At 35.6% G+C, this 14703-nt stretch overlaps 1 protein-coding gene across 1 annotated transcript in view; it reads left to right on the forward strand.

The window, feature by feature from the left end:
• The window catches only part of LOC18591822 (BEACH domain-containing protein B), a 27237-nt gene continuing 12534 nt past the window's right edge, over positions 1-14703 (forward strand). Inside the window, exons 1-22 of the mRNA XM_007018191.2 lie at positions 1-151; positions 596-816; positions 1125-1188; positions 2011-2245; positions 3087-3263; positions 3642-3965; positions 4812-5034; positions 5971-6039; positions 6512-6958; positions 7112-7439; positions 8334-8795; positions 8879-9037; positions 9145-9294; positions 10319-10474; positions 10663-10704; positions 10848-11192; positions 11365-11538; positions 11758-11918; positions 12051-12366; positions 12490-12922; positions 13068-13404; positions 13551-13739. Coding sequence (XP_007018253.2) covers positions 698-816; positions 1125-1188; positions 2011-2245; positions 3087-3263; positions 3642-3965; positions 4812-5034; positions 5971-6039; positions 6512-6958; positions 7112-7439; positions 8334-8795; positions 8879-9037; positions 9145-9294; positions 10319-10474; positions 10663-10704; positions 10848-11192; positions 11365-11538; positions 11758-11918; positions 12051-12366; positions 12490-12922; positions 13068-13404; positions 13551-13739 — 4910 coding nt within the window. The 5' untranslated portion in view covers positions 1-151; positions 596-697. The remainder of the gene's footprint in view (positions 152-595; positions 817-1124; positions 1189-2010; positions 2246-3086; positions 3264-3641; positions 3966-4811; positions 5035-5970; positions 6040-6511; positions 6959-7111; positions 7440-8333; positions 8796-8878; positions 9038-9144; positions 9295-10318; positions 10475-10662; positions 10705-10847; positions 11193-11364; positions 11539-11757; positions 11919-12050; positions 12367-12489; positions 12923-13067; positions 13405-13550; positions 13740-14703) is intronic.

The raw sequence follows: 14703 nt of genomic DNA on the forward strand, positions 1-14703 counted from the left end.
TCCATTCGCTCTTTTTTTTTTCCTATTTTCTCTCTCTCATTTTTCTTTTTCATTTCTCACTAGCTCCATCGAAAGAAGCTGAAGAAAACCATTAGAACCCAGATCTTGTATCGTAAACCCTAGAAGAACGTCAGGCGTTTGATCTGATCAGGTATTTTTATCTTCCATAATCGGCGACTGCTTTATTTCTCTCGTCTTTAATCTCGTTTGCTTAAATGATCGAAAATCATCGGTGAGTTTATCTTCATCTTTTTCCTTTTCAAGATAGTTAATCTCTAATATCGTGTTCTTGAATGTTCGCCATTTTAAAGAATGTCCGTATGGCTTCCATTGGGTCATTTTTTTTATTTGATCTTCTTCGTGAAAATGTAATTACTAGGGTTGGTTTTAGTTAGTTAAATTGAATTAAGCTCTTGCTTTTTGTCGGCGTAGCGTTTTTCTGTTAAAGAAGAGGAAATTAGAACTGACGTGATAAAATGTGTTTAAAAAGAATAAATAAAAACGAAAGTTCTGGTGCGAATTATTTGTTTAAACTGAATTTATTACTGCTTAGTGTACTATACTGAAGCATTTGACCCTGGTTTAATGTGAACAGCTTGGTTGATCTTGGCGAAAAAGTGATGGTCTGGAATGGCCATCTGTTTCTTGATTGTTGGCTTATGAAACTGTAATTATTGTATAAATCTTAGTGGTAAGCATGAACATTGTGAAGGGTGTAGCCGACCTTATTCGTCGGACATCTAGTGGCCAAACTGGAGATTCACCAGGGGCACAAGGGGAGAGGTTGTCTCTTCCTACTCCAAGGATCTGCTTCAGGTACTGATGCTGGCTGGCTGTTATTGTTTTACAAATCTCCGGTTATAATATGGGTGTTCTAATGGAGTTTATAAGTCTGTAAAATTTGGAAATTTGAGCACTTTGGTTTAAACTTATTGTTGAAGAATTTCAGTAGTTGCTTATTTTGACAAGAGTCTAGCTGTTCCTAATTTGTGTTTGGAGATGTATATTTATCTGTTGGATGCACTTGATTTACCTTAAGTTGTTGGTCCTGAACCTTCATTTTGTTCAAGCTGAATCATTATTAGTTATTTTAGTTCTACATTCTTTTTGGTATTTTCTTCCAGTGAAGTAGATGATGAGGCAGTTTTGAGTACTCTGTGGGAGAGATATGAGAACACTGTTGATAAGGTATGCGCTGCCTGAAAAGTTCTCTAAATTCTTTTAAGTTATTATAGTTTCAGCATACCGTTAATAGAATTTTTTTCTCATTCATATCAATTCATGTATGGTGTGTTTTTCTTTTCCTAGATTTGATCCAAGAAAAAGAAACTGGTAACAACTTGGAAGGAGGTGATAATGACATATAATCTAGACTATAATTGGACTACCTTTTAAAGGAAGTGTGTTCATTCTGCTTAAGAAGTTAAAAGGTTTTGAGAAGAAACCTTTCTTGAATCTTTGAGCATTTTAGTTTGTTCACAATTGTGTAGTATTCTTGTAGCATGCTTAACTAGTCTCAAGGTATTCAATTTAAAACTTTAAAGGCTTTTAGATGCCACTGAACAATTAATTTCGGTAGGTTTTATACATATTTTCTCACTTTAGGCTATCTTTCATTAGTTTTGAGCAATTATTTTATCAATTTATTTCTTTTTTCTCCTGCTATTCAGCTCTTTCTAATTAAGCTTAGCTTTCTTAAAGTATTCTCCTATTCTAGAGTCTGTTTAGTCTTAGTTATAGATAGATACTTGCTGGCCAAAGCTTGGATTGGGGGTAGGGTAGGACATGGTCACAAAGCTGACCATTAACATTCCGTTAAATCACCTGACTTTGAAAATCAGAGTTTAGGCATCTATTTCAGTTTGAGATCTAGTCTGTGTTCAATGTAGTCCTGGCCTGTTGTTTGCATGGTATTTGTCATTAGATTGTAGCCTGCTGTGAGAATTTATGACTATAACTTTTTTGTTTTCCTATATTAATGGATGTTTTCCCCAATTTGCATGATTTTAGGTGGAAAAGAAAAAGTTGTTTCAGGTTTTCCTCAAGCAGTTTCTGACAGTATTCAAGAACTGGGAGCCTGTTAATGGTGGCCAGTTGCCAGAGGCTGCTTCAACAACTGTTCAAGCTGCAGAGTATTCAACAAGTGTTAATGATGTAGTTGTTGGCTGCTCTGCTGGGCATCCTGCTGAAGTCATTTTGACTTTGACTGAAGAGATCATGCAATTAACCACATTGGTCTCTGAGTGTAAGTTGATTTATATCCTCTGAGCAAGTTGCTTTCATCTGGGCAGACTATTTTGTTGATAGGTAGGTCTTATTTTTATGACGATATATTGGAAAAGAATGAGAAAAATTTGAAGACTATAAAATAAAGGGAAAACTAGAACTCCTGTGATTTGAAACCTTTGTCCTATATGCAAATGATAAAGATTTAATTAACTGATTACATTGAAAAAAAGTAAAATTTCAATTTGTAACTTAAACACTCGTTCGAACTAGTTCAATTGAAGTTTATTTATTTTTTCAATGTGATAATCGATTACAATATCATTCTTGGCAACTTTATTGGAATCCCTTGTAATTGCTAAAGTTCCTTTTTATGGTAGTATGTTGTAGGCTCATCTGGTAGTGGAAGTTAAAGTACTTCTCTTATAGTGATGAATAAATGGCAATTTCTATTAATTTAGGTTGTTTCTGGAATCGAGTTCGGATTCGCCTAATTGAAGAGCTTTTTGTTTGATTTCCAAGTCGTCCTATTATGTGTAATTTCAATAATTCTGATATGCTTTGCAGACTGTTATACTTTTGCTGAACTAATAATTTCATACTTATTCAAAGCAAGTCACATTATTATCATTATGTCCTTTAAGCATTTAGTGAATTATTTTGCAATATTAAATTAGCCACAGGGTATCTTTTCTACAATATAGGGCATTATTTCTGGAGATTATTATAGCTAGATATGGTATTATGCTGTCACTTAATTCTTCCCATTTTTTAAGAGTTTCTCTTCTTAAATATAGATTGATTGAATATTTAGTGTAAATATTTCTAAATTGTCATTGCATATGCTTTATTTTCTCCAGTAAATAATGGTGTGGGACGCACAGCAACCGACATTCCAGCAGCTTCCATAATCTTGATTATCACTTCTGAAGGATTACCTGTTTTGGATGCTTTAAAAATTGTTACTCGTTCGATGCATAATTGCAGAGTTTTTGGCTACTATGGTGGGATTCAGAAACTTACAGCATTAATGAAAGGTATGTTATATTGTTAATGGCCTCTATATTGTTATTTGAGATGCTTGCAGTTTTTGGTTGTGGTTGATTGATACCGAAATTTAGGGTTGCTTGTGGTTAGAAGTGTGTGCTTCCTATAGTATCCAAATTTGTGGTGATGTAGCTATTTGTAAAAATTGTTTTGAATCTTCAATGCAATTAGGTAAGGTTTCTTTTTCAATTAGGCATTACATTAAATCGGGATTCTTGAATATGATTAGTTGTGTGTTGATTTTTCCCATTAATTCTGATATAAAATTGTGATTTCGTCCATAGTTCTGATCTAGATTTATTGGAAGTCTGTGAATTTTATGGCTGAATTTCCAGTTCAATTTTTCATTTTTATTTTTTTTATTCCAGGGGCAGTTATCCAACTCAAAACAATGACTGGGGCACTTTCTGCTGATGAAAATTTTTCTAATTTGATGGCAGAGAAAACAGGGTTCTTGCAGCGAGTACTTGTATATGTGGTTTCAATCATATGTAGCTTTATTGATTTAAATTCAAATGTATATGAGAAAGCTCAATTGTACAGTAATACCAAAGATTTTTCTGTACTTGGTGCTTCATCTTCAATTGAATTTTCTAATAGTTTAAAGGGTCCTCTTTCTGAAACAAGGCTACATTGGCATCAAAAGGGAGTTGTCTCAGTAATGGAAGCTGGTGGCCTTAATTGGTTAGTAGGTAAGGTAGGCAATTTTGTTTGTCATCATACATAACTTGGTAATATATGAGAACCATTTGCTGCAATATTCTTCTGTTTTTTTTTTTTTCATTTGATAAGTGAAGAGCTACAGAAAAGAATAGATACCAAGGGGCTGCAATATGGTTATTAATGATTATGCTGAATAGTGAAAAATTCTAACCTTATAAGTGGTCACTGAATTGGTTCACTTCTTTAATATGTGTCATTATACTTTGGATTGAGTCTCCTTATATCTTCCAGATTGATTTCTTTTGTGTGCTTTTTGATTTAATATGACTGCCTCGCCTCTCTTCTCTCTCTCACATTAGCTGTTATCTTGCTAGTGTTGTTTATTTCCCTCTGCTTTAAATCATTTTGTGCAGTAACTTGCTTATGATTAATTAGACACTCATTTTTTTGATTTGTTTGGTTGTAATCTTAATGTTTTTGTTAATCATTGGGACCTTTTGCAACATTTGGGGAGTATAAGACTTACTTTGGTTGGCATGTTTGACTATATTGTTGTCATTTCAATATATATATATTATTTGTAATTGAACATTTACCTAGGGACAGTGACTTGTGTACTTATATTTTACCTCTTCCTGACCTTGACTCCATCCCTATACCTCAAGCACTCCACTGTCTTAAACGGATGGCAGCATTTGCACACCCTGGGGGCTTGAAAGTACATCTAGGATTTGGTTACCACCAGACGTCATGAATGTAAACTTAACAGTATTTTCAGTTGCAATGTTTCTTAAATTGAAACTAACACAATATATTTGTGAATTTGTGTTTTTTTGCATTTGATTTTCTGTTCACGGAAGCTGTTTGTTTTTCAGAGTTGTTGCGTGTCATCAGAAGGTTGAGTATGAAAGAACAGTGGACAGATATGTCACTTCAGTGCTTGACATTAAGAACTCTTTGTTTTGCATTATCTGATAATCCACGTGGTCAAAATCATTTCAAAAGCATTGGGGGGCTTGAAGTTCTATTGGATGGACTTGCACTTCCATCAATTAATATGCTACTCTTAAAGAGTGCCTCACATGTTGATGGACAAAGGTACTTTTACTAACTTGTTTTGGATGTTCACTTATGTCTTGATATTTTATTGAGCATGCTAGTTCTCTACATTTGATTCTATTTGGTTTGGTTGTTGAAGAGAAAGAACTGGAACAATGCCCTTCTATACATTTGATCACCTTCTTTTAAGTTTTCATCAGCTTTATTTCCACCCCACCCTGTTTTTTGGGTCATTTGACTACATGACTAAGTTAAGTATATCATGTGATAATTTTTCTGGTTCAATTTCTTTCCTTTCCTGCCCCCCTCCCCTCCAAAGTTTAAAACTTGAATTTTAGTTAAATTCGTAACGAGTTTCATGGATAGATGCTATGTGCAGTTGTGTTCATATTGTATTGTATGATTGGTTTAGTTTCTAGAAGATTTTTACTCTCTGTTTAGCATCCAGCATATACATCTGTACACTTGCTAAATCCTGTAGATAGAGCCAAAGTAATGGCTAAGATATCCTGTCCCTAGCCATTGTTTGTTGATTATTGTCTTTGACTATATGATGGCTTTTTTTTCAAGTTGTTCAAGAACTTCTATGAAGAGAAAGAAAGAGCTCGGATTGGCTTAGTTGGCTTGTTTTATTAGTGCCTCCTTTGAGAAGCTCTCTACATCAGATATATGATCCCACACTACCCAAATGGGTTTAGGGTTGCTAAACATGGCTTGTATCTGGTGATAGTTAGTTGGGTAGGCTATCTGAAAATCTGCTAGGCTTATCTTTGAATCTTTTAGCTTTTTCTGGGAAGCTAATGCTCAGTGATCTTACAACATTTTCCTATTAGTTCTTTCCATTCTGAAGCCTTCGAATTTAATTTGTGTGTGTGAAGAACATTAATTGTCTATGCATCTTTTGAGAGGAACATTTATTCCTTCTTTATTTTTCTCTTTCTTGATCTTATGATCTGGTGGTTAACTTTTATGCAGAGAGCAGAGTACCTTGCTGAAAATTTTCCAGCTCCATGTCCTTTCTTTGGAAGTTCTTAGGGAGGCTGTGTATCCTATATGTCACTTCTCTTGTATACTGAATCTTGTGTATAGGTTCACTTTTTGCAATTTAATGATTTAATTGTTTTCTTTGGAAAATGAAATTTATGCCTTGTATGCTAAATGGAATTATATCACTCTCCTGTAGATAAAACTCAATCTGACACTAAGTCCGTTCCTGCCAGGATGCTGTACCGGTTAATGTTAGAGCTTAAGTTGCCAATCTGTCATCTGCCTTTGACACTGAGGACACTTTAGTGAGGATACTGTCTTAAATTTCAAACTGGTTTTGTTTAGTATAGTGATTGCCAACTCACCCTTTTCTTTTCTCCATTCCTCCTGTGTGTAATAAAGTGGATTTTATTTATCCAATGAAATCAGTGACAGTAGGGGTTTCTTTCTGAATTTATTGGCCCAAATATAATAATTTATATCATCAGGTATGTGTGAATACATATGAATGACCTTAACAAGTAATCAGCTTTGGCAATGTGAATAACCTACAGTTTCTATGTGAAAATGGAAGAGTTCATAAATTCGCAAATAGCTTTTGTTCACCTGCTTTCATGCTTCAAGAGTACAAGCAGCAGATGAAGAATTCAGTTCCACAGGATGGCAGTCAAACATCCATTGACAATAATGCTAAAAGTGGTTTGGCAGAGCCTTCTGCTCCTTTATCTGAGAAGGCTTCTTATCATCAACTTTGGAATGATTGTGTTGTCGAGTTGAGCAGAGTACTAAGCTCATTCCTTCTTGCTCCAGAAGATGTGAAATTTCTTCATGGCCAAGCAACCTCTGGTCGGATTCCCATGCCAATTTCTTCAGTTTATACCGAACTTTCAATTAAATGGGTCATGAGGGTTCTTCTTACAGTTTTCCCATGCATAAAGGCTTGTTCAAATCAAAATGAATTGCCAAACCATTTATGGTAAGGTTACTCTCTCCCTTCCTATTTCTATTGTAGTTATGGTGCCATTTAAGCAGACTCCTGCAAGCTATGATTCTGTTTTCCTTTAGCACATTGTTTTCTCCCCTCATTTTTAACCTTCCCCACCACTTTCCCCTGTTATTTTTCTTGTAGGGTGTTCATCAGTACCTTGCAGCATGGTGTTCTTAATGCTTTCAGGAAGGTTCTTGTTTCATCACCAGCATTGCTTGAAGTGTTTCGTAAAGAGGGAATTTGGGACCTTATCTTCTCTGAGAACTTTTTCTATTTTGGACAAGCTTCAGAAGAATTTTCTGAAGAGTTTAGTCCATACCATGAGGAGTCTCCAGAAAAGCTTGAAAAATGTTCTGCTTCTGGTAACAATTCCGTTCAACTAAAATTTAGTGGGGTTGAAATTATTCCAATAGAAGTGATTTCACTTGTGGAATTAGCAGCAACTTCTAATGGGAGTGTCCATAACTTGGTATGTTCTTGTTACATCCAAGATATTCTTTGTAAAACAGTTTAGTCGTCATTGTGCTTCATGCACGAATAAATAATTTCTTACCTAGTTAGCCTTGTGATAATAAATTGCTTTGAAAGGGGGGGATACCTAGATTTGAGGTTGAAATTGACAAAGGTGACTAGCAAGGGCAAGTCAGAGGTGTTGTGGGCTTTATTAGAAGTCAGGCACTGTGATGAAAATCTGTCTCTGAAAATATTCAGTACTACACTTGAACTATTCATCCAATGCTTGTGTAATCATATTTTAATGTGGAATTCATGTGGGTCCAATGTATACGCTAAAATGCTGAAATTGCAATGGTGGACATAGCCAGTACAACAATAGTGGTGGAAATTTGTTGACTTAAGAATTTCTCTATATCTGATTTTAGTGTTTTTAGCCATTTTGCATGCGTATGCTGTTAATTTCTTTTACCTATAATATCCAAGCACCATGCTGATTGAAAGATTTTAGTTTTGTGTTTCTTGTATTTCACATATTGGTAATTGCTTATTATAGAATTAATTCGGCAAAGTTTGGTGGTATGGAAAATACAATCCATAAGTTGTTGGAGAATATATAGCGTAGGCATTTAACATTCTTAATTATATGTTTTGGCATTATTATAAACATTTAAGTTGATGCCTTTCATATGGTTATGTATTTTGGTAGAGACATATGATAGTTTGTGATGTTTTTGTCTGGGTGCATGTTTAATATTTTTCCTTATATGTGCTTGTAAGTGTTATGCCTATGAATGTTCCAATTTGTTCTATGTTCCTAAAAGGATTTATTCTTGATTTGATTGTAATGGCTTGTATTTTTGTGCTTAGGAGTTTGCTTACATTTCACTTTCTCCCTTTGTTGTCACAGCCTGAATTGTCTGCTTTATTGGAAGCCCTTGAACAATCTGCTTGTAATCCTGAGATTGCTAGTGTTCTTGCAAAAAGTCTGCTTCGGATATTACAGCTTTCAGCCGAAAAAACTATTGCTTCCTTTAAGGCACTCAATGCAGTTTCCAGGGTTCTTAAAGTTGCTTGCATTCTAGCCCAAGAATCTAGAAGGTCAGGAAATTTGAGCCCTGTGATTGAGAATAATTCTTTGGAAGGGTTTCGACCTCATGGTTATCAGAGATTTGATTCAAGTGAGACATCCCAAAGTTGGATCAAATGCATGGAAACATGCATGGATCTCTTTATGGAATTTTTCTTGGTAGCAGATGATGCTAGAAGTTTGGTTTTGCATGATTCTACCTGCATTGATTGTTTGTTTGAATTGTTTTGGGAAGAAGGTTTGAGAAATCATGTCCTTAGATACATTTTTGACCTCATGAAGGTATGGCACTGTTATAAAGCTTTTTCTGGTCTTTTTTTACTAACTTGTTAAGCAATAAACCCATTCTTTTTCCATATTTTTAGATTGTATCACTATCTGAAGAAGATCGAAAAGCGATATTGTACTTGTGTTCAAAATATTTAGAAACCTTCACTCTTATAAAGGAGCGTGAAAAAAGCTTTGCTGAACTGTCTATTAATCTATTGGTTGGAATGATAGATTTGCTCCAGAGTGATCCAGTGGTATGTTCCCTGTACTGTTCAACTTCGCCATGCCTTTCTCTAAAGCTGTCTTTGGGAACTTGGCTATTGAGTTTTATATTAATGTCTTACACATCATGTTTCTTCAGCATTACCAGGCTTTATTTCGAGATGGAGAATGCTTTTTGCATGTTGTCTCTTTATTAAATGGCAATCTTGATGAGGCAAATGGAGAGAGGTTGGTTTTGATTGTTTTACAAACTCTTACCTGTCTGCTTGCAAGCAATGATGCCTCAAAGGTAATTTGCATTCCTTCTTTCATTTGTTTCCTTGTTTGTTAAGTCTTTCTGGAATGGTTGAATGCTTGATATATGTTTATCCTGTTGAGTGCAAACAAGTGGTCTTTCTTAGTGAAGGATTTGCTCCAGTACTAGTTTCTCTCTTTATTGCAGTTTTTAATGTGGCTGCCATCTGTTTGTCTACATCCTTATATGTGAGAACACTGAAAACCTTTCTAACTGGTCTGACTTTGCCTAAAATGTAGTTTTAAGTGTCATGCGTGTTTATTAAAGGAATGCAAAGTCCAATTTGTTTTACTGGGATCTTTTTGTCTTGTGTAATATTTCTGTGCAACCCTATGTGAAAGGCTGCTGCACTTAATGTGGAAAGTAAGTATGGATTGATGCATTTGGAATTCATGGCCTTTAGTAGTCTGCATAGCAGGGAATTTCTTGTTTGTACTTGAGATTAGAGTTGGCAAATGGGCTGGTTTGGGTTGGGGTCTTCTCGGGTTCAGAAAGTTCTGGGCTTTGGTCGTTTTGGGATCGGATTAGGTTCAGGCCATTTTAGATTTTATGCAAGATGTAGCCATTTCAAATGAGGTTCGGGTCATTTTCAGTTCCGATTATCATGGTTTTTGGCCATTTTTGGTTTGGGTCTTTGACTTGATGGTCAATTCGGGTTTAGGCAGGTTTGAGTTTGGGCTTTTTTGGTACATTTTCTTGTTTGGGTTGGTTTTGCCACCTCTACTTTAGATGATAAAGGGCTAGACAGTAAGCTCTAGAACTAGAACTAATATTTGTAGAATGTCAAAAGGAAAACACTTGGGACATCTAGAGCTGGCATTGAGTTTTAGTTCTGTATGTTTAAGATTTTTAGGTGTTTATTGGTTGCTCCTGTCATGCTTTTAAAGCACACCTGTCTAATTAGGCTGACATTATCCTTTTGCATTACAATATGAAGAATTATAATGGGGTCTTGGCAATTATTCGTTCATTGTTCTCATGTATTGTACCATTTTGTATTCATTAATTAATTTTACAGGTAGCATTTAGAGCTCTTGTTGGCAAGGGTTATCAGACATTGCAAAGTTTGCTGTTAGACTTCTGCCAATGGCATCCAAGTGAAGCACTTTTAAATGCACTTCTTGATATGCTTGTTGATGGAAAGTTTGAAATAAAAGGGAGCCCTCATATAAAGGTGATTTAATCTCCTGAAGTTTCTCTATGACCCACTGTCACACCCTTGCTGTCTGGTTACTTTAAATGATTTTATGATCTTTCGTCATTTTCCTCATTGCACTTAGTTTTGAAAAAATTGTTGTCTTTGGATTGGTGCCGCTGTCTGTCTTCTCATATATGCTTTTTTCTTTTTCTGTTTTGATTCAGAATGAAGATGTTATCATACTGTATTTGAGTGTTCTACAGAAGGTTAGTAATTCATTTTTCTTGGTTTGCTCTACTCTGTTTGATAGTACTAAATTTCCTCAGAATCTGTTTTAGCTGATTTGTACCGTACGAAATAGAAGTCATTTGAATTTGATGTCATTATTTGCTATTTTGTGATTGGCCAGAGCAGTGAGTCTTTGCGGCATTATGGTCTCAGTGTGTTTCAGCAGCTGCTTAGGGATTCCCTTTCCAATCGAGCTTCATGTGTTGCGGCAGGGATGCTTAATTTCCTTCTTGATTGGTTCGTCGAAGAAGATGATGACAGTGTCATTTTGAAAATTGCACAACTGATTCAGGTTATTGGTGGCCATAGCATATCTGGGAAGGATATTCGCAAGATCTTTGCTCTCCTCCGAAGTGAGAAAGTGGGGACTCAACAGCAGTACTGCTCATTATTATTGACCACTGTTTTGTCAATGCTAAATGAGAAGGGGCCAACTGCCTTCTTTGATCTCAACGGGAATGATTCTGTAAGTCTTTTTGGTGTCTTTGGGAGCATTTCTGAAGATAATTTCTTCTAGCTTAAAGACAGATTTTAATCTAATATCCTTCCACAAACATTGGAGCATGTTTCTTTTAATTATTGTGACTTATGACTATGATTTGTACCTGATATTCATATATCTATGTATTTTTTTGTAGGGAATCATAATTAAGACACCTGTGCAATGGCCTCTCAACAAGGGTTTTTCTTTTTCATGTTGGCTTAGGGTTGAGAACTTCCCGGGCGATGGAACAATGGGCCTTTTCAAATTTCTCACAGAAAATGGAAGAGGGTGCTTAGCAGCAGTAGCAAAAGACAAACTTATTTATGAGGTGAATATATGATGTGTTTGTCTCTAGGAAGTTTCTTCCAAAGCTTAATTCATATTCCAACTGAAAATGCATTGTGTGCGTATTTCCTAGTAAATAGAAAAGAATTCCCATGCCCGCTTACAGACACACACAAAGATAGTCGGCTTGCTTTCATTTTATGTCTTGGGCATTACTGCCAATTTCTTGCAATTATTGATATATTTCTCATGTCCTTCACAGTCTATCAATCTGAAACGACAGTATATCCGGATGCATGTTAATCTAGTCAGGAAGAAATGGCATTTTCTTTGTATTACTCATACCATTGGAAGAGCATTTTCTGGGGGTAGCCTATTGAGATGTTATCTTGATGGTGATCTTGTGTCTTCTGAAAGATGCAGGTATCATGCCACCTTTAATTATTCTCAGTTTGAGTTTTACTTTTTATCATTAAAAGCTTTTCATGTTTTGAGAGGAATATTTTTTCCAGCACTGATAAGTTTCCTCCTGACCCTCATTTTTTCATGCCTCAGATATGCAAAGGTCAATGAATTATTGACTAGTTGCTCCATTGGTACAAAGATCATCTTGTCTCAAAATGAAGAAGATGATACCCTGGGCTCCATCCAGGCTTCGTTTCCCTTTCTTGGTCAGATTGGTCCAGTTTATTTGTTTTGTGATGCCATTTCTTCTGAGCAAGTCAAGGCTGTACATTCTCTTGGACCAAGCTATATGTATTCTTTCCTTGATAAAGAAGCCCCTGCATTTGGGGATAACCCATTGCCTAGTGGAATTCTTGATGCAAAAGACGGTCTTGCATCCAAAATTGTATTTGGACTCAATGCACAGGTTCTTTTCCCCCCCCTTTCAGGGACACACACATACACATGCAGACAATTACACGCATGCATGTCTAAAAGGCAATTCTGTTTCTGTGTCTTGCTGAACCCTAGATGTTGATTCCTTTTTCAGGCAAGTGATGGCAAGAAATTGTTTAATGTCTCACCTGTTCTGGATCATGCATTGGATAAGAGTTTATTTGAAGCAACTATTATGGTTGGTACACAGTTATGCTCTAGACGCTTGCTCCAAGAGATAATTTACTGTGTTGGAGGTGTATCTGTGTTCTTCCCTCTTATCACTCAGTCTGATAGATATGAAAATGATGAAAGTGGAGTTTTGGAAAGTACACTGCTCCTGCCTGTTGCAAAAGAGCGTCTGACCGCTGAAGTTATTGAGCTTATTGCTTCTGTTTTAGATGATAATTTAGCAAATCTGCAACAAATGCATCTTCTTTCTGGATTTTCAATCCTGGGATTTTTATTGCAGTCACTTCAACCTCAGCATCTCAATAATGAAACACTCTCTGCATTGAAGCATTTGTTTCATGTTGTATCTTCCTGTGGTATGATTATGAAGCATATCAAGTTCTATTTATGTAGTAATTATTCATATTCATATACTCACTTGATTTTCTTTTTAATGTAGTTATTTTCGTGCACATTTATGAATATATCTCATTCATATTGATGTTTCTGTTTCTTCTTTAGGATTGGCAGAGCTGCTCATGGAAGAAGCCATGTCTGCCATTTTTCTTAATCCCCTTATCTGGCTGTACACAGTTTACAATGTGCAGCGTGAGCTGTACATGTTTCTCATTGAACAATTTGATAATGATCTGAGGTTGCTTAAAAGTTTGTGTCGGCTCCCACGTGTTATTGACATTATACGGCAGTGTTACTGGGATAATGTGAAATCTCGGTTTGCTATTGGCGGCAAGCCTCTTTTACATCCTCTTACTAAGCAAGTTATTGGAGAAAGACCTGGTAGAGACGAAATACATAAAATTCGTCTTCTTTTATTAAGTCTTGGTGAAATGAGCCTCAGGTATGTATTCACAAGTAAATAAGGGCATCTGATGTTGCCTAATGTACAGTATTTGATCTGCTGTTTCATTTTGATAGATATATATAGCACATTATTATTTTTTGTTGTTTTTCAGTTTTCTTAACAAAACTTTTGCATGTATGCAGGCAAAATATAGCACCAGCTGATGTAAAAGCTCTTATAGCCTTTTTTGAAACAAGCCAAGATATGACATGCATTGAGGATGTTTTACATATGGTTATACGTGCTGTTACTCAAAAATCATTGCTTGTTTCCTTCCTTGAACAAGTAAATCTGATAGGTGGCCGCCACATTTTTGTCAATCTGCTACAGAGGTATGCCTTCTGCATTAAGAGTTTAATGCACAAACTTTTTACAGACAATGGTACCTTCTCTGTTTCATTAAAGAATGGCTTCCAGCATTTTTTTTCCAAATCTGTTTTTTTGTTGTGTATTTCTTTAAATTACATTAATCTTCATATAATGTATTGCCTTTAACATTGTACTTTCACACTAAGTGTGAGTTTTATATCGACAGGTTTGACATGTTATGAATTATTTGCAGTTAAGAATGAAATTAAACCCTACTGTGTTTTTTAATCAAAAACATTAATGAACTGTTGCTATAATTTTATATATACTGACACTAGGATTAAAGGGATGGAGAAGTAAAGGTTGCTTTGCCAAGATTGGAGTCATTTAGCAACATGCTCTGCCAGTTTGTTGTTACTTGGATTTAGTATTGACATTTTACAGTGTAGTTGCCTTTTTCATTTGCCACATCGGCCATGGTTATGTTTTCCCCTTTTTATATATTTTAGTTTCTCTAATTTCTATCATTTGGTATATTTGTTACTGGACAGCATTGAAAAGATATTGAACAAACTAGTATTTTGAAAAGCAATGGAGGTGCATGTTTTCATCAATCAATTTAAATGGTGCTTGAATCGCTCCTTTGGTAGATTAAGGGCTTAGAAAACTAAGGCTTACTATAACACATAAATTTAGGACAAAAAGTGTTGCTGATGAAGAGTCTTCATCTGTATTGAACATGAATTGGGTACTGGATTTAAAATACAACCTAGGATTATCCTACTTTGGTATAAACAATGTGTCATGCCTTTAGCTTTTGTGGCCTATTGGCAACTCCCTCTCTGAGGGGAAGGGTCAAGATTTAAATTATAAGAGTGGTGGTTTTGGAGATTTGTGTGTGGGTTGGGGGGGGTGTTTGGGTGGAGCTGTGGTTTTCACTGGTTTTGTATTTCACTTTTACTAGTGATATGATTTTTCCCTGAAGTC

Source organism: Theobroma cacao, chromosome 8 (assembly GCF_000208745.1).
Source record: "Theobroma cacao cultivar B97-61/B2 chromosome 8, Criollo_cocoa_genome_V2, whole genome shotgun sequence".
NCBI lineage: Eukaryota > Viridiplantae > Streptophyta > Magnoliopsida > Malvales > Malvaceae > Theobroma > Theobroma cacao.